The following is a 20,245-nucleotide window of genomic DNA, read 5'->3' as shown; positions in this document are numbered from 1 at the left end:
GTTTTTTCTCCAGGAAAACATAAGAAGTTCGACAGTTTGTGGCTGGGACCATGCATTATTCGAGATATTGCTGGACCAAACTCATTCCACTTGAGCAGATTGGATGGCGAACCACTTGATTTACCTGCAAATGGCCAAATGCTCAAGCTGTTCTTCAAAGATGATATCTGATGCCATGGGGCATCCTCTGTATTGTATTTCTAACCTTACGCCTTGTCATTTCAGCATTTTATTTCTATTTTAGGATTAGATTTACTTTCCTTGTTATTAGATAGTTAATAAATGAAGAGCTTATATCTTTCATGTGCTTAATGTTATATGATGATTTTTGGATGGACGCTACTTATGTTTTGTTGTGTGTTGCATGGATGCAGATTCTGGATTCTCACATTCCTACAGTGCAGCGTGTCCCCAAGTAGAGCCAGATGTTGACCACTACGGGTCAACTACCCATAGCAGTACACCCCCTTTTTCGCAAAAGGGATAGCGCTTGATCGATATGTCTGTGCCATTCGACTGTCGTCATCAACCTGATCGTGTTATGTTGTAAACCCAATCTGCATGTGTAAATTGTAAATAATCTTAGTAGATCTGAGTCATGTATGTAAATTGCCTAGGTGGACCTAAGTTTCTAGTGATAATCTACGTTCCGGAAGGTTTTTTGTCTCACCGATCCATGATCGGCAGAGCTTTCCTTCAGCCTAACCCCAAAGCTGGAATGAATTTTGTCATTAGAATCTTAGGGGAATCTTAGTGCGTTGATCTACTAGATTATATTTGCTCGCAGAACTGGGTGGTTCATGAGGGTCTATGTCAAATGGGTTTCTCCCTTGAGATGTAAAATTGTAAAAGTCATGGTGTAAAGTGTCTTGAGAGTTAGAAAATGTTTAATCCCCTCATAAGTCCTAAGTCTTAGGTCCTAGGTGATTTTCCCAAAGGCTAAGTTCGAGGATTCATTTAAAAATAAAAAATAAAAAATTGAAAAAAAAAAAAAAAATTAAAAAATATAAATAATAAAACATTAAATTAAAAAATTAAAAAAATTAAAAAAATTAAAAAAATAGATAAAAATAATAGAAAATAATATTAATAAAATTTAAAAATAATAAAAAAATATTTTTTTTTGAAAAAATAAAATAAAAGAATAAAATAATAATAAGTCAAAGTTTTGAGTAAATAAATGCAGAATTTCAATTTTTTAATATAATTAAAATGCATTTAAAAATTCGACGGATGAGATTGAAAGGGATTTTGATCCTCATCGATGGTCGAGATTATTTTGGCATGGATCACGTGAACTAGCCGTTGGGGATTTTTTCCTTTAAATAGGGTGCTAGGGGTCATTTGAGATCATTCGATTTATGAGTCTTGTGCTGAAGAAAGCTCTCTTGTAATCTTTTTCTTATGCAATAAAGAAAGACTTTGGGGTTGAAATCTTGCTAGTGTTACTCTCTTGAAATGTTGTAAGGTGTTTCATTCATTTTCTGCATAAATTTATTTTCAGCGATTGGTAATAGCTTGTTGAAGAGTGATGTTGAACATAGGTATCTTGTTCACTCACTAGGGTTTAAATGGTAATAAAATTTCTGGAAATAATGGCAGGTATCTCCATTGGATTTGGGTTTTACTACTGTTTTTTCCCTCTTTATTGATAGTTGAAGTGAGCTGTGCAGGAAATTTAGATTGTGAAGAACAGCGGGCGTTTGGGGAAGTTTTCGGCTGAACCAGCCAACTCCCGCAAAGCATTTTCGGCTGAACCAGCCAACTCCCGCAAAGCATTCTCTTGTAGAGCCCAGCCAGTTTCGATTCTGGGTTTATCATTTAAGTTTATCTTTTGAATGCATGAGAGTTTTTCTAAAGTATCTCATAGTAAATCTGAAATTCTGAAAATATTATTGTGGATTATTGACAAATCTGGCTGTTTAAGAGTCGAAAATCTGTGAATACTGTAATTTTTTAGCTAAATTTTGGGTTATTTCCTTGCATATTTTGCCTCTGGTTTTTCTGTGTTTTGCAGGTTGCGAAGAATTTCTTGTTGGAAGCTAGATCTAGGCCCTGGAGGGTAAGATCTGGCCTCACAACTAGTTTTTACAGGAGCACTGTTTGGCTGTCCAAGGGTTTCAACTTCTGTTACTTTCATATCTGGAAATTTGTTTCAGGGTTTTGAAGCAAAGGGAGTTAAATTTTCTTTAAATTTTCAGAAGGAGCTCAAAGCTGCACAAGCCATACCACTCCTGCGTGAATCCTTTTTTTTCTGATTACGCTGGCCATTTGAGCTTCCACGCATACCATCCACGCTGCCGAGCAATCTCATCCTGACGTTGGCCATCTCTAGATTTATGCATATCCATCCAGCGCTTCCCTTCTGTGGCACCATACGCTGCCAATCCATTTCTGCAATCTTTGAACCTTTCCAACCCTGCTCACGCGTCCTCCTGCACTCATCTGCAAGCTGTGTTCATCGTGAACGCAGCAAATCGCACCTGCAAATCCTCACGTCTCCGCTAGCGTCCATCCACACAGAAATCCTCCTCTCCGCTGCCGTCAAATTCCTCCCATGCGCAGCCAATTTACCTGCAAAACCTTGCTGTCTCCCTTCCTGCGTGCTGGCTCCCATCAGTCCATTTCTCACAACGCGTTCTCTTGCCATCCCTCACGCAGTCTTCTTCACCTGGCTATCCTCCCGCCGTCAGAACCTGCATTAAGCTTCTCGCTCCCTTGCTGCAGTCATGGAGCTCATTTTTTTTGCCGTCGAAACTCTTCATGCTCGTCCGACTCTGCAAACACCAAACGCTGCTCCTTTCTGCCGTTGAAATCTGCAAAACCTGCTCTCACACCAGCTACACAAAAGAAAAATTCGATTGTGAATTTTTTTGGTGTGCTGCGTTTTTTATTTCATGGTTTATGTAGATAAGTTAGGCTAACGTATTCTTTTTTTAGTTTCGTTTGGTTAGAATTATATTTTCTGTTTTAGGTTTAGATTTATTTCCTTTTAGTTTTGTTTATTTAAATTTTGAATTTAGAACTTAAGAAAATAAAAATCAAATTTAAAAGAATTCGATTTTTCGTTGTGTTGTATATATTAGATGTCAGTTCGTTTTTTGTTTAAACTTTTACATCTTAGTTTTAATTTTAGTTTTAAATTGAGATTTATTTAATTTTGTTTAGATTTAGATTTTAATAATAAAAAATCATAAAAATATAAAGATTTGTAACTTTTCTTTTTGTTTGTTCTATTTAGTTTTCATTTAATTTAGATGTTAGATTTTGACTTTAAAAAGTAACATTAAAAAATAAAAAAAATATTAAAAAATCCCATAAAATATAAAAGATCATAAAAAGTTTAATCTTTAGTTTTCGTTTAATATTGTCCTTAGCTTAGGATTTATTAGTTTAATTTTTAACTTAGGTTTTAGTTTTAAATTAGATATTTTCAGTTTCATTAAAAAAGTATAAAAGAAAAAATAAAAAGTAAAAAATATAAAAAATTTGATTATTTCTGTGTCGCATTTAGTCTCAGCATATTTCGTCATTTTGGTATATTTCGCTAAGGCTAATAGATTTTTGATGTTGGATTAATGTTTATCATTTTTATGTGGTTAAACATGCTTAAATGTTCATTTGAAGATTAGCTATATGAAAGTGATCACTGGTTAGCATTTAAAATTTGCGTGGTTATCTAAAGCATTTATCCTTTGAATTTTAATTGCTGGATTATTATTAAAGCGTTGTACTTTGTTGAGTATCTTGCATTTTGCTTGGGTTATTTAATGATAAATGATTGTTAATGGTGAAATTACAAAAATCATATTTCTTCAACATTTGATAAACAATTATTTAATCATTAACTCCATAAGGCACTGGTCCATTAACTTCTAAAATCAATTAAGTGCTAATCTGCCCTACTGTGTCTCCCAATCCAACTGGTCCACAGTTGGTCATCCTTTACCTCATAGGGTCTACCCCGCTTAGTCACGGGAGACGGCTTAAATGGAGAGATCGGGGATCGGGGTGACAACCCTCGGTCTGAGCGTTGTCGTGACAATCTGTGCGACAACACATGGCAAAGGTGCCTCTTGGATGTAAGATGCACTTTAGAGAGATGCACCATTAAAATCATTGTCTTATTTCAAAACTTGAGTGGGGTCTCTTTAATCATAAGGAATGATGCAAAGATGCATAGATGAGGTTTGAGATAAGATTTAAATGCTTGTGATCAAGACTTCTCACTACGTTGCCCTTCCATATGCCAATCCCTCCATGTTTATCATTAAAGTTCTAGAGTTGAAAACAATCAATCATTTGATGCAAAGTTGCAAGATGCTTGTGTATGATGTTACTACATTAAATGCATGATAATGTGTATGCCACGTGCTAGAATGTTCTACTTGTATTCACTTTTCAGGGCATATTATCTGTTCTCTTATATTGTGAATCTGCAACTTTACTGATTTTTCTGTTTGCTAATCTGGTTCCTAGCAGCTTAGCTTTGTTGCATTATCATTGGTTGAAAGTTGGAAACTCATTTCCACATTACCAATCTTATTATTGAATCTTGTGTACTCTGGGCACTTGAATAGTGTTCAAAGCCTAATCTTTTGAATCTATAATCTGCAAATCAGTAGCCAATAACAAAAGCAATCACACAAAAGTTGACAATTGTCATTAATATGCAAGAAGCAAGAAGATGCAATCAAATTTTAGTTGATACAAAGATTCCTAGCAGCTTAGCCTTGTTGAATGGTCATTGGTTGAAAGTTGGAAACTCACTTTCACATTGCCAATCTTATTACCGAAGCTTGTGCAATCTATGCACTTGCATGGTGTTCAAAATCTAATCTCTTCAAATCTATAAGCTGCGAATCAATAGGTGATAACAAAAGAAATTACACAAAAGTTGTCAATTGTCATTCAAGAAGCAAGAAGATGCAATCAAATTTTAGTAGATGAAAAGCACTGAACAAACCGTGCTTTTAAAAGCGTAATAGGGTGTAAGCAATACATAACATTGGCATTTGAGACTTCACTCTATTGAGAAAGGCATTCATAAATCCATGATCCCAAAAACATCAAATATATTGGAGGAGTATGCCATAAGGAAGCAAGGCTCAATCAACAAGTCTTAAAGTAAAAGATCTAGGTTGGCACTAGTTTAAGGACTTCAGTCTTGGGGCTAGTTGAGGCCTCATCATGATACTATAGGACATTGGATCAAAATCGTGGGCTACGAGCTTGTTTAAAAACCAATACTCTCTTTGAGTCTTAATTATGTAAGATTTTGATTGGTGCATAACAAAGTAACGCACATACACATAAATGAGGAGGAAGGAGAGTTTTAACGTGGACCAAAACTTGTGAGAGAATAATATATATCACCATGCTTTAAATTTTAATGTTACAACACTTACATGGTTGGGAGCCCAAGTTAGGCTACCTACTACCTACGTCACATACACCACTCTCAAGTTACTCATCCCTAATTACATCATTATATAGCACCCCAGGTTCGTTATGGTGGTTTAACCACCTAACCACTACCATTGGCATCTAACGGTTATAATGGTCACATATCACTAACATTGGTATCTAGTAACATAAAGTTCACATAATATAAAAAGACAAATTCATATCAAGTTGGAGCTTTGATGGTTGCGCCTTAGACATCCCCCTCAAATGATAACGCTAAATGCTCTCAACAACAATTTAACATCGAAAGCTGCTTGTCTTGAAAAAGTCTTTGTCTCATCTTAAACTTGATATCTGACACCTGCATTCCCCCTTATGAGAGCTGCTAATGTAAAAGGTGACTCCTGATCCAATATTGAATGCCTTCTTCTATGTATGCAATCCCGAACAAAAACCAAGTTTACGCAAGCCTATCTGGCTCTTACAACTGTATGCCTTGATTAACACAAATGCCACTTCAATTTATGGTCTGACTCTTGTTTTAAGGATCGTATAGGGGCTGCATCCACCACGTCACCTGGGTAACCAGCCATGGTGCCTGCTGGTGATTTAGAAGAATCACCTGGGTACACATATCTCCAGTTTTACTACTGCCAGTCTTGCTGGGTTATCATGCTTCTTAGATACTTTGTTACAGAGAATATGTTTGGTTTCTTTAAACAAATGGATCAGATTCTTTTGGTCATTTGAGCCCACTGCACTGGTAAATAACCCGGCTCTCTAGGCCCTAGGGCTAATCTCATCCTCTTGTTCATAGATTTTTTACATTTTCTAAGTTATCTTATTGGGGTGATTAAATCTGTCTGGTTTCACTCACTACAAATCTGATTTCTTTTCCTTTTCCCTTGCTGCCTTGGGGCTAGAATGGGCAGTTCTAACCTAGACACAAAAACGTTGAGCCAGATCCATTGTCACAAATACAGAAGTAATTTAACCAGACTTTTAAAAACTTCAGGTGTAATCAAAACATTCATTTTTAAGGAATGTGCACTCTGAATAATTCCAACAACGAAATTTCTCGTCTTTCGTGTTTCCAAACTAAATCACTTGAATGTTTAACATTTCTATTTTAGAACTGGCAGAGAAAAGTTAAAAATATTACTCTCCAAGCCTAGGCATATTTTCTGCAGTCATAAAATTTCTTCTGCAACTGCAACTAGGGCATGCTTTTCCTCTGTTCAAAAATGCCTTTCAGCTGCTCTTGTTGCTGCATCCTCTGGAAAAAACGGCTGCTGTGTTTTCAGTGAAAAATGGAATTGTGCATCTATCTGCTACTCTCCTACACACGCTTTATCTGTCACTGAATCTTTCTCTGCAGGCTTGTTCTGCTGAAAACGATTGTATTCTGTTCTTATTATTACTTATGGGTTTCCTGCTCACTTGCTGGTTGGACTCTCCTACAGTCTATTTTCTGCCTTTATGCATGTTTCACACTTGGTCGACGGTCTGCTACTATCTATTTTCCACATCTACTGCTTGAATTTACTCTGTGAGGCATGTTTGCTTTGTTTATTTTCTGCATGTCTGTATCAGGCATCAGATTTTTGAATTCTGCTGTGCTTCATGCTTTTGCCGGCGTTCAAATTTCTCCTGGTTTCATTCATGGTCAGATTTGTTTGGCCCAATCCACCTCTGGTTGGTTTCTTTTCATATTCATTCTTCCGTTTCCTTTTTTCTTTATTTCCTAATCTTTCAACAATATCAAAAATTTGATAGCCAGGTATAAACTTTCGAGACTTTTGAAGAACTCTTTCAATTGATCAATTAAATTGAATAAATTTGGCTTCTTAATTTCTGCTACCTTGTAGGGTTTTAACTTTTAGTCTTTTATACAGGTGTAGAACAAAATAACAAACACATAAATATGGAGAGAATAATAGATGTCACTATATTTTAGATTTTAATTCTGCAGCTATGTAGTCGGTGGCCCAAGGTAGGCTATACACATTACCTTTACCACTCTCTCATATTACTTATCCCTCATTGCATCATTATATAGGACCCTAGGTTGGTTCACTGATCTAATTACTAACCTTAACTTCTAAATGTTATAATGGTCATATATTACTGACTTAACATTTACCAACATATTGTTCACATAATATAACAGATATGTTAATGTTAAGCTAGAGGTTGATGATATTTAGTCCAACAAATCACATGTCTAAGCTGAGTTGTGACAACATCTGTCATATGTACATTAATAATGAAATACATATGAAACATCTTGAGGTCCCTAAGACTGGTGGGCCTTCATTTTGTCTCTATTGTCAAAAGTTATACTGAAATTCCTTCCCACTACCCTGTAAGTCATATTAGCTGATTTTCCATCATCCTAAATTTCCTTCCGGCGATTGTTCTTCAAGACTATTAAACTTGAACATGCATGCTGGTTACATTAAACATGGTCCCTAAAGATTGTTTGTTGGAGGTTATAGGTTTTAGCCAAATGGTCCAGTGAGTCAAAGTAATTGAATTAAGTGGAATGCTTGTAATGATGTTTGGTTTGTTTGAGCTGAAGTATCTACTGTAAGTTCCAATATTGGTTGATGTGAGAGAATTTAGCTGAAATCTAGTCTTCTGCTAATGGGTATTGTCTTTCCTATGATATCCTTTTTTTTGCAGTTTCTTTGAAGTTTATTCCTGGAGTGCTCTTGAGAGTAAATTCTGAGAGCAGAGTATGCAGGCTTAATTCCATTGATAACTGGGTATGTGTGCCTAATTGAGATAATATGTTTAGAAGAAGCATATGATTTTTAGGTCTCAGCTTGTTTTTGGTCTAGGATTTTTCAGAAAGTATTTCAAGTCAAAGTACCAAGTTTATCATAAGTTTTACAAATCAGATGGATCCTTGTTGAATTTCTGCATTTAGTGCCATTATTTTGGTCTGTTTTTAATTTTGTGCGATGGCGACTTCTAGATTGATTTATCTCTTTATCTCTTGGTTGATTTGTTCTGAATATCACGAATTGTAAGTGGATATATGATTAGGTTTCTTGAGTAGTGTTAACTAGGCCAGAAACTATAGGTTCGATTGAATGGCTTTATCTTAATCTCAATATTACCTGACATATGGAGTACATATAATTGTTTTCCATTACAAGGATTCACTGCTTTAATTCATATTCAAGATGAAAATGAACAGAAAAGTTAGGTACACAGCGATTCAATGCTCCATATGTTTTCTTTGCAGGTCTGTGCTGAGATTGGAAGTGCTAAAAGGAGAAGAATAATAGATGTGGGCGCAAATCTATTTGAGGTGCTAGAGAGGATTAATTTTTACGAACTTGGTCTTAAATTTTTTTGGGTTCGGTTATGTTCAACAGCAGGGTCCTCTGAGTAGTGTCATGTCAATCCAGAGGATAACATTGTCTTTCTGGGATTAGTCATTGGAACTTGAAATTCCTTAACTCTTGGGTCTTGGGTGAATACTTAAAGACAAATGGGTATACAGACGATTCCTCTAATCTCTTTTACAGAAGCATTTTAGCTCTTACAATATGAATAACCAGATCTACTTTGATACCCTAAGTTAAATTACTGTGTCTTGTATGAGAATAGGATGCATTTTGATTTTTACTGAAACTTGCATGTTTTTGGTTATTTGCTCTCAAAGCAGTGTAATTGTAACTTGCAAGGACATCTTGAATCGTATGATGGGGTTTCATTCGCATTAGTACGTCCCTAAGTTCTAACTGTTGTCTCTGTTGTGAGTAATCCCCCACATGGATAACAATCGCGAGACGAAAGTTGTTTACGAGGCATTGCCTGCAACAAAAGCATCACCAATCTGGAAGCTAGATTTGGTGTGTATGTGCCTAGGTTGATGTGATGGCACCTCACTTACTCCATTATGAACATCGCTTGTGGTTTCAGTGTTATGCCTTGTAGGCTTCTCTGGCTTCTTCTTGTTATTTATTTGATGCCCCTAAGTGCAAGCTATATTACTAATATGGCATATCCCTATGATGGGCTTTGGTTCCACATTAATACTCTCCTTCTGTGTGTGTATTGTGAATAATCACATATGAGTAGCGATTAGGAGATATACGTGGTTTACAAGGTATTACCCCACCAAAAGCTTTTCCAATCCAGAAGTGGGCTTTGGATGCATGCCCCTGGATTGATGTGATAGCATCCTCCATCACTTGGTTCTAATGTCGCTTGTTGCAAGCTATCTTACTATAGTGGGATATGCCTATGATGGTTTTTGTTTCACATTGATAATCCTCCTGTACTATAGACATGGTTTTGTATAGAGTGAGAATCTGATGTTGATATTCAACATTATACTCATCTGAGATATGATGCAACTTAAAGTCTTATTATTGTCAATTATTGAAAAAAGTGTAGACCTTAATGTACAACAATTCAAATAAGTATAGGAATTAAAAAAAGCCTGCAATTCCCTTGTAAAATTTACAAAACATCTTACATTATAGTAAGTGGAAAATGAAAAGGTCAAGTAGAATATCAGCAAAGACAAGAAACAATTTAGTTAAGAGATTAATGCAATTACAAAATTTGTTGTGCAATTCAGATTCAGAGCAAATTGATATTGGCTCAGGTCCTTGTATTTAAATGCTTTGACTTAGAGCACTCATGCACCACATGTATATGATTCTGGACAAAATGACTGAAAAGTACCCATTCTTTAGTATTTGTGAAGGGCTATGATTCAGACCTCTGAGAGCTAAATATTTTTACGTCCACCTTAGAGATCACAGGCAAAGCACTGATTCATGGAAGCACATGGAAGCACAAGTTATTGTTTATGATAGCAGCATCGGACAGGTACTTCTGCACATGTATAAGTGTCTAGACGTCTGGAAGTCGTCCAAAGGACTCTTTAACCTTAGCAAATTACTTTAATTAAAGGAATAATTAAATTAATCATTTTTATAAGAAAAATGAGTTAATCTAATGAAATGCAAAGATTACTTGCATTGGTGAATTAGATGAATTTTAACTGTTGATCTAAAGTGAAATTGAAATTTAATCTCAACCATCAATCTCTTTGGAGATTAGGGTTGTGGATTCGGCGATAACTCAAACTTATAAAAGGAAGGCTAGGCTAAGGGAAAAGACACATCAAGTGAGCACAAGATAGTGAGATCTCAGTGATTGTGTGTAGAGAACATTCATCCAAGTGTGCAGAGTCTAGAGGAAAAGAACAAAGGGCAACAAGAGAGAAGGATCCAGCAGCCAGCAGGATCGAAGGACAAGTTTTGAGCGTTTGATCAACTGCAAAATTCAGAGTTTTGCTGTTTGTAATTTTCCTCAGTGGGTATTTATTTTCCCAATTGGGAAAGCCCTTGTATGTGGAAGATAATTTATGAATGAAATAATAGATTTGAAGGGTAAAATTTATTTGTGTTCATGTGTTTGAAATTGGCTGTTTTTACCTCTGCTGTATATCTTTATTTACTTATTAAAATTTCAGCAATGTTTTTATTTAGTAGATCTTGCAGTAATAATTAATTTTTACAGCAAGGTATCTACAAGAGGATAAATTGCCAGTAGCCAGGGTTAGAAATAAAGATGGTATCAGAGCTTGGATAGGAAGGCCAATTTTTGGGTTTTGCACAAATCGACCTGTAGTGATTTGATGGAGCTCATTCTTCAGAGGGAGAGAGGGGAAGGCTGTACTAGTCAAGTGTTTGGAAGAAATTAAATTTTTGTGGGTCTTTTAAAGGTGCAAAGGACCACGACTGAGATCCACCAGGATTTGTAGCATATCTATCAGATTTGCAAGGAGATTTTGGCAGATCTATAAACCAACAATATTTTTTATCTTGTGGGTGCTAGAAGGACCTAGCGCATGGCAGATTTTATTAGATCTAGTAACGGTAGAAACTAGTCTAAGATTTGAAGATTGGTTGGATGGAGCATCTAACTTGTGGCCCTGGAAGGAAAGGGTTACCTTGTTGTTGAAAGAGACCGACCTTTGAAAGATTGTTGATAAGGAGATTCAACAACCAACGGATGCCATGCTGTTGGCAGCCCATGAAAAGGACATTAGAGCTCAGCGGGTCACCATGGATGCTACGAAGGATCACGTCATCCCTCACTCGGTAGAGAAGAAGATAGCTAGGGAGATGTTCAAAGCTCTAATGGACCTGTTCTAGAGTGACAACATGAACATAAAAATGATCTTGAGAAACAAGCTCAAATCCATCTAGATGTTGAGGTCCGATAACGGTACCAGTTACTTCATGAGGATCACCCATATGTGTGATTAACTTGCGGCCATTGGGGATAAGGTGGAGGACATAGAACTCATAAATGTGGCAGTGAATTGAATGGTTTTCCCAAGTCATGGGAACCATTTTTCAAGGGAATCTGCACTCGCGAAAAACCCAATTGGGAGAGGCTTTGGGATGACTGCTAGAAAGAGACTTGAGAGGAGAACATGTAGGAAGCTGTAGAGGAGAACCTAGTCCTAGTCAATATGGCCAAGAAGGGCAAAGGGTAGGGTTCCAATGGTAACAATGAGGGGGTGATCTCTCATCTAGGGAAGAAGAAGGACATGAGAGACCTCAAGTGCTTCATTTGCCACAAGAATGGGCATTATGCATCACATTGTCCAGAGAAGAAGGCAAAGGGGAAGTCACAATAGACAGTGGCATCAACAGAGGTTCAACTTGATGAGTTTATAGCAGAGTTTGAGAGGGACTTCTCATTGGTCTTCTGTCTATCTATCAACACCATCCCCATGAGTGCTTGGTACTTGGATAATGGTGTGTCACACCATATGACAGAAGCACATGAGTTGTTTAATAGACTGACATAGATAGACTCAAGGGTTCATGCAAAGCGTGGTGATGTTGCCAAGTATGCAGTGAAGGGAAAGGGAACCATTAAGTTCTAGCTCGAGTCAGGAGGAGCATTGGAATCCAAGGACATGCTATTTGTACAAAAACTGAAGAACTTGCTCTCAGTTTTAGTGATGGAGAACATAGGATATGAGGTCATGTGTAGGAATGGGCAAGTGGTCATTCGTCTAAATGATACTAGCTTAAGCCTTAGACACAATAGTAGCCATTGAGGTCAGAGAGGGCAACTTATACAGGTTGAAGGGAAAACCTGTTTAGGCATTGGTACATGATAGTAAGAACCTTTGTGAGCTATGGCACAGGAGAATGGGACACTTGCACTGGTGTTGTTGATCCTGAGGGAGATTGTCACCAGTCTCCCAGATTTCAGTGTTGAGTAGCAGGGTGTGTGTAGAGGGTGTGAACATGGCAAGAATGCCAAGGTTGCTTTTTCGAGTAGCGACAATAGGTTCGAGGGGATCTTGCATCTGAATCTCGTTCATTTAGATGTGTTTGTACCAATGTCAATGACATCAGTGTAGGGAGCACAATACTATGTCATGTTCATTATTTATTGATTACTATTCCAAAAAATCTTGGATCTTCTTCATGAAGACCAAGGATGAGGTCTTTAGTCAGTTCTAGGAGCTCAAGGTCCCAAGTGTACAATGAGACAGGCAAGAAGATCAAGGTCTGGAGGTCACATAATGGGGGAGAGTATACATCAAATGACTTCATCAAGTATTTTTGCAAGGAGGCAGGGATCAAGAGGGAGATGACAGTTTCATACAACACTCAATAGAATGGGGTTGCAGAGAAAAGAATTGGTCCATCATTGTTTTTGCCAAGGCTATGCTACATGACTAGGAGCTGCCTATGTTTCTTTGGGCAGAGGCATGTAACACTACAATATATGTTTAGAATAGGAGTCCTCAGAGGATATTGGACAAAAAGATTCTTGAGGAGGCATTCACAAGGTTGAAGCCAAAGATAGGACACTTGAGGATCTTTTCTTGTCCAATATACATCAATGTGCTCGTGGAGAAGAGGACAAAGTTGGAGCCTTCAGGACAAAAGGGGATATTTGTTGGGTATAGCAAGACCTCAAAAGTTTACAGGATCTTCATATCCACCTCACAGGAACACTGTTGTGAGTAGAGATGTTAGGTTCGAGGAGAACTTGGCATCCATGAAATCTTGTGAGTTGACGCTAGCAGTGACAGGACAAGGAGCAGGAGGCTTCGAAGGGAGAGCAGCATGCAAAAACTTCTGGTGGGGAGGGGTCAGTAGCTCCTTCTAGTTTTATTAGGAGACCCAGTTTTATAGGAGCAGACATTGAGCGATGTTCAGGAGCATGTGGAGGCTCCTAGGAGCACGTATAGGGAGAGTAGACCTCTAAAGAAGTTTTTGAACTGCATGGCACTGATGAGTAGTGTCATTTAAGATGTAGTGACCAGGAGGTTTGGAGGAAAGCCATGGTGAAGGATGATGCATGGGACATTGTGCCAACACTGGAGGAAAACTGGTTCCAGGTTTCTCTTTAGGAAGTACCTTCCTCGCTAAGAGGGAGTGTTGATGATAGTAGCATCTTATAGGTACTTCCACACAGGTCTGATGTATGGAAGTCGTCCAGACTCCAAAGAACCCTTTAACCTTCCAAGTTTTGCTGTTTGTAATTTCCCTCAGTAGGCATTGATTTTCCCAATTGGGAAAGCCCTTGTATGCTGAAGCTAATTTATTAATGAAACAGCAGATTTGAAGGGTAGAATTTATTTGTGTTCATGTGTTTGAGATTTGGTATTTTTGCTTCTACTGTTTATCTTTTATTTACCTGTTAAAATTCCAGCACTGCTTTTATTTGGGAGATCTGCAATAATAATTAGTTTTTATAGCAAGGTATTACTAGAGGATAAATTGCCAGTAGCCGGGGTTAGAAATTAACAGTTACAAATAGTGTAATAAACAGGCAACATCCATACACAGTCTCCCAATACAATTATAACAAGAGTCCTCAATTTCCAGGCCTTCCTGGCTGAAAATGAGAGGATCCAATTGATGCAACATTTGATGTTTGTTTTCTTCCTCCATTCAAACTTTTGACAGGAAGCAATCATCTCTAGTTGCTGCTGGATTCCAATGGCAAGCCTTGACAAATTTGAATAAATCAAAATATGTCTGTCACAAGCCCATTTGATATGGATGATTGAAATATATCACGAACCATTGATGCAATGGATGGCTTTAACTTGTTATCCATGATGGAATGTATACTACAAATACTTAGTTTTCTAAATGCCTTTTGTTCTGCATCCTTGGTTTAGGTTTTGCCAAAACATGGTCAGATGACTTGTTCTGTGTTTACCTGAAATCTAGGTCCTCTTATTTTTGTCTTGGGTTGTTTTGATTTGTATCATGCAGTTTGATAATCAGAAATCTAAACTTTTGGGATTTCCTATGTCTTAGAGAGGTCGTTTCTTTGAAACTATGATCGCTTGCCATCTTTTGTATTTAAACTCCAAAGTTCAAACTATTCTTTGGTATTTAGGGTCAGCATAGATATTGAGCATGTGCATTTCAGTTGTACTCTATCTTGTAATTGTTGAAGGACAATTGGTTAAAAGCTAATTTGCAAATATGTACGAACTGAGAGTTGTCAGACCGAAAACATATAACAAAGGGATAAAAGTCGAACATCAAGAGGGTGAACCATTTGTTAGAGAAGTAGTTACAGATAAATATTCTCTTACACTGGATTCAAAATCATAGGATGAGTGAATTTGCCAAAGCAAGGCCCCAAGGTAGAGCAATTGCATTCAAGGCAGTGAGCTACACAGTCCCACATCTATGCTTTGATATGTTCTGTAAATGTAATTTTTCATGAGAGTTGAAAATGTTATATGGAAGTGTTCTCCCTTGTATGATTTTTAACCATCAAATGGTTAGTGACAGTGCATCATGGCAACTATCCATATAGCTATGAACATTTTGATTTATTCCATGGTATTTTGAGGGTCCTTGTATCACTTATTATCTTCCTATTGGCTTGCTTTCTGTAAGAGCATCCTTTGAAATACACATTTTCCTTTTCACTATTTGATCTGTGACAGCTTGTATAAAGTATATCTGTTTTCCTTTGTCTGATTATTACTCTGTCTGATTGATGCTTCATTGAGTAGTAACAAAATAAGCAAAATATAAGCAAAATATAAAGCAGTAACAGACTTTCTCTGTCAATGATGTTTTCAGGCTAAGCTTGCAGCAGTTGCTGGGGAACTGGGACGGGAAGTACTTGTTTTTCTCAGTCCGGCTGCTAGAAATTCACATAACCCAAAACCGATTCCAGGTTTGTAACTTAGCTCCTGCATTCGGATGTTAGTTTGCTTCTTATCTGTAGTAATAGCTGTCAAATCTCACCATTCCTATCTACTGTTTTTTTGGCTATATACTTTCAAGCCATTTTTACAGATGTGCCAGATGACTTTTATGAGTTTACTACAGAGGATTATAATCGACTGTTGTCCAGCAAGAAAGAAGGTGATTTTTAGTTTGGTTTATGGTTTCTGGAATTCAGGATTCATAGGCCGATAGGTTCACAAATTAAATATATTCTGCAAATAATGAAACTACTGTTTGATGAATTGTGAACATGCCACCATGCATACTGGAGACATGGTTATTGTTTCTTTCCAAAAGGTGCTGGCGATAGGAAAATGCAGTCACTCCCTAAAGCTGTTATATACATAGAGAATGCTTTTGGAAGCAATTAAGGTTTTTCATCCTAGGCTAAACTACTTCAATGGCAACAGAAAGCATTTTGAAGACCAAAAAACTCCGTGATGCAGAACTGGCCGCTTGCAGAGCAAAGATAACTAAGGTTTGATATCTTGACATTAAAATAGTAGATATTAAAGGTGTATATAATCTGACAATGATGGAAGCGGCAACTTTCAATTTATCCATAAGCATATCATAATTAAGTCCACAAATTTCCTTTCTACTGCTTTTTGTAGTTGACCTTTAAAATGATTGTCTTTATTGGATTATTCCTTTCTTTCTTGGTTTTCACCCTTTATCTGTTTTCAAGTTTCTTGTATGCATGTATAATAAGCACTGCATTATGTTCAACTTCCATAAATTTAGTCTACTTTTCTCATCATAAGTTGGCCATTGTGAGCATATTTTCAATAATGATTGATTTTTTAGCCTATTGGATGTGCTCATTCATTTCACTTGGATTGACCAGGCAGTAATAAAGGTGCAATTTCCCGATGATCATCTAATACAGACAACTTTTCAGCCATCAGAAACAATTTCAGTGCTGATGGATCTGTTAAAAAAAGTGATTGCACAACCAGACGTGCCATTTTACATTTGTGAGTTTATTTTACCCTTCAATCCTTCAGGGAAATGTGGGTTGGGAACATATGATTGGGCTTTTACAAAATCTTTGTAATCAAAGCTTTCAGTAAACAAATTTTTGAGGTTATTATGTTGAAGATTTTGTTTTAAGTTGTTTAAAGAACAAACGATATATTCTCATGTTTGGCAGCTGGCTGCATCGTTTCATGAATGTATTTTGACTACAAAGTAAATATGTTTTCTATTCTTTCTAGAAAGAAAGTAATTAATTTCTATAAATGAGCGGCAGTCAATGGGGCTGCTATGTGATAATGAACACAAAAGTTGTGCAAGGGACAATTTATTTGGTTGTTGAAATGATGTAATATTTAAGAATACAATAGTTAAAGAACAAAGTAATAAGTAGCTTGACGTGGTATAAGGATGATATCATCTCTCGGAAAAGGGTGTAACTTTAGGCATCTCATGCGTGTGAAAATTTCTAAACTGAAATTCTACTGCAACAACTGATTTATTTCACCTACTTATTATTCACAATAAGTTATTTACGAAATCCTTTCCAAATATTAAAATAAATTCCACTGCAGTTATCACACAATTACCCAGAGAAAAATACATGCACAAGAACCAATCACATCAACACAATTGTTTTTGGACAATTGTCCTCGGAAAAACCCAATGCAGGAAAACTGGTGTAGTTGATGAGGGCTTTATTAATCTTCAACAACAATTGATTTTACAAGGAATGATTTTACAGAGAAACTGGAAGATAACACCTTAGACTTTCCCTTTGAGACTTTCTGATGCTTTGGAGACCCTGCTCCCACTCATGCGTCACCTCTGCATCACTTTGCGTGTCTCTGCGTCCCTCTGCGTTAGCCCGCGTGAGGGCTGCGTCTCTCCTTTGGACTACGTCTCTCTCTGCGCTGTCTCCCACTGTCCCTGTGTCACTCCTCCTCAGTCACTGCCTGTTGCTGATGCCCTCCTCTTCCTCCACCTTGCAACTCCCTTTGAAATCGATCTCCTCTCTTGAGAATCGATTTTCCTTGAGAAACTGAATATCTACCAGTGTGTCTCCAAATGATCCTCAAGCCTCCTCTTATACTTTTCCTGTTGATGAATCAACGATCGAGATTAAGTCTCTAATCAACGGCTAAGATTAAAACAGACTTGATCCTTGTCTCTTAGAAGCTTCTCACCTTTATCTTTATTGATACCCATTAATATTTTCATTTTCTTAAGTTTAGACTTAGGAACCCATTAAAAATATTAATTATTTTAATAACTCCTCATTCGGGTGGAATTTCTCAAAACGATTTCTGGGTCTTGGAGATCTCATGTGCCTTGGCCTCTCCTCCAAATTTCAAGGCTAGAGCACATCCGATGCGATAAAAAATCAACACTCCCTCTTAGCAAGGAATGTGCTGTAGCAATGCTTCACTATAGAAACATCACACTGATCTTCCGCATCGGTACCTGTGCTGATGCTTGGCCTGCTGCCTCACATCCCCTGCACTGCTACTTCTTGTACTGCTGCCCATGACACTGCCACTGCCACTGTCGCTGCTGCATCTGTAGTGCAACTCCCTCTCAACATGTTGCATCATGCTGCCAATAACATTGCCACTGCTAACCGCTGCACTGCAACTCCTGTCACTTATCCATTTCTGCTACTGAAATGGATTCTTTACCATCCCCATCTTCTCCCTGAAATAAACAAACTTTGTTCTTCCTAGAGCCTTGGTGAGGATGTCTACCTCCTGTTCTCCTGTAGGAGTGTACCTCAACCGTACTGCACTTCGTTGGACACAGTCTCTGACAAAGTGACACTTGATATCAATGTGCTTCGACCGATCATGAAATATTGGATTCTCAGAGAGCTTGATGCAACTCTGATTATCACACATGATCTTGGTCACTTCCATCCTTCTCCTGAATAGATTCACAAGCAGTTTCCTAAGCCATATGGCTTCGCATGAAGCTGTGCTAGCTGCCTTATATTCTGCTTCCGCTGATCTCAGAGCCACGGATTTCTGTTTCTTACTACACCAGGAGGTCATTCCTGATCTAATGTTGAAACAATACCCAATTGTACTTTTCTGATCTACTGAACTTCCAACCCAATCTGCGTCAGTGAACCCACTCAACCTAATGTCATTGCCTCTAGTGTACAATAGTCCATGCTCGACTGTTCCTTGTATATACCTGAGAACATGTTTGGTTGTTGCCCAGTGCGCCCTCTTAGGTTCCACCATGAACTGACTGAGGGTGTTGACAATGTAACAAATGTCTGGCCTGGTATTGACCAGATACATCAGGGACCCTATAAGCTGTCTGTACAAGGTGGGATCAACATCTTTATCTTCTGATGCATCAATCTTCTTCCAGTTGGTGATCATTGGAGTAGCCATAGGTCTACAGTCTTGCATCCTGAATCTCTTCAAGATTTCTGTAGCATATCTCCCTTGTCCAAGGAAGATCTCACCCTTCTGCTGCCAAACTTCCAACCCCAAGAAATAATGCATCTATCCCAAATCCTTCATGTCAAATTCTGTGGCTAGGTTCTTCTTGCAGTCTTTGATGAGCCTGGATGATCCTGTTAAAAAGAGATTATCCACATATAACACTAGGATTAGAGGCTTATTCTCTACAACCAGATAGTAGAGATTAGGGTCTGCGTCACTCTTGATGAACCCCATCTTCTGCGAGTGGCCATCAATTCGACCGTACCATGCTCTTGGTGCTTGTTTAAGCCCATAAAAGGCTTTCCTTAATCTGCATACATGAGATTTCTTCTCATGTGTCTCAAAACCTTCTCGCTGTTCAATGTATACTTCCTCTTCTATTACCCAATTCAAGAATGCCGTCTTGACATCCATTTGATGAATCTCCCACCCCATCTGTGCTGCAAGAGATATCATTGTTCTAATAGAAGTATACCTGGCTACTAGGGCGAAGGTTTCTTCGTAGTCTATCCCTTCCTTCTCAGCATACCCCTTAGCCACAAACCTGGCTTTGTATTTCTCCACATTGCCGTCTGCAACATATTTGACTTTGTAGATCCGTCTCGAACCTACCACAGATCTGTCATGAGGTCTAGGTACCACTTCCCAGACTCCATTGACCATTATAGAGTTGTATTCCTCCACCATAACATCTACCTATACTTGATGTTGAACGACCTCCTGAAAACTAGAAGGTTCCCCAACCCGAGCTACTAAGGCCTGGTATTTGTCTGGCTGTTTTCGCTCCCTTTTATTATTCCTGGGTGCACCAATGAAGTCCTCTGCATCCCATAGAATCTGTCAGAGTTCCCGACTCATTCTTCCATTGGTAGTAGGCACATCTATCAGCTCTTCCTCTTCCTGAGATTGCTCCTGTTCTGAAGCTTTATCTTCAGGAGAGTTTCTAGTATTAGTTTCTACTGGTCGAAGTGGTTTGACCAATGACTCGTCTTTCAACTGCTCCTCGGAAGGCATTTCTCGTGATTTCCTGAAAGATCTATCCTCCATGAACTTCACATCTCGCCGAACTACTACCTTCCTGCTCCCTGGAAGATAGATTCTATATGCCTTAGCATTCTTGCTATATCCCAAAAGATATCC

General features: G+C 37.9%; 1 protein-coding gene across 7 annotated transcripts in view; it reads left to right on the top strand.

The window, feature by feature from the left end:
- The window catches only part of PUX1 (plant UBX domain-containing protein 1), a 408,013-nt gene that overhangs the window by 61,915 nt on the left and 325,853 nt on the right, over positions 1–20,245 (top strand). For 2 of the 7 annotated variants that reach the window (XM_089425144.1, XM_089425148.1), the window contains exons 2-6: positions 8,660–8,725; positions 15,528–15,624; positions 15,735–15,815; positions 16,088–16,155; positions 16,525–16,654. In XM_089425144.1, the coding sequence (XP_089281270.1) occupies positions 8,660–8,725; positions 15,528–15,624; positions 15,735–15,815; positions 16,088–16,155; positions 16,525–16,654 (442 nt within the window). The remainder of the gene's footprint in view (positions 1–8,659; positions 8,726–15,527; positions 15,625–15,734; positions 15,816–16,087; positions 16,156–16,524; positions 16,655–20,245) is intronic. The other 5 variants (XM_089425156.1, XM_089425157.1, XM_089425151.1 and 2 more) reach the window with 3 other exon arrangements.

The sequence above is a fragment of the Pinus tabuliformis genome, chromosome 6 (assembly GCF_031772625.1).
Source record: "Pinus tabuliformis cultivar Carrire ecotype Pingquan chromosome 6, CPIR1, whole genome shotgun sequence".
Lineage (NCBI taxonomy): Eukaryota > Viridiplantae > Streptophyta > Pinopsida > Pinales > Pinaceae > Pinus > Pinus tabuliformis.
The sequence above is the reverse complement of the archived record's forward strand: the minus strand, read 5'-3'. Positions and strand labels throughout refer to the sequence as shown.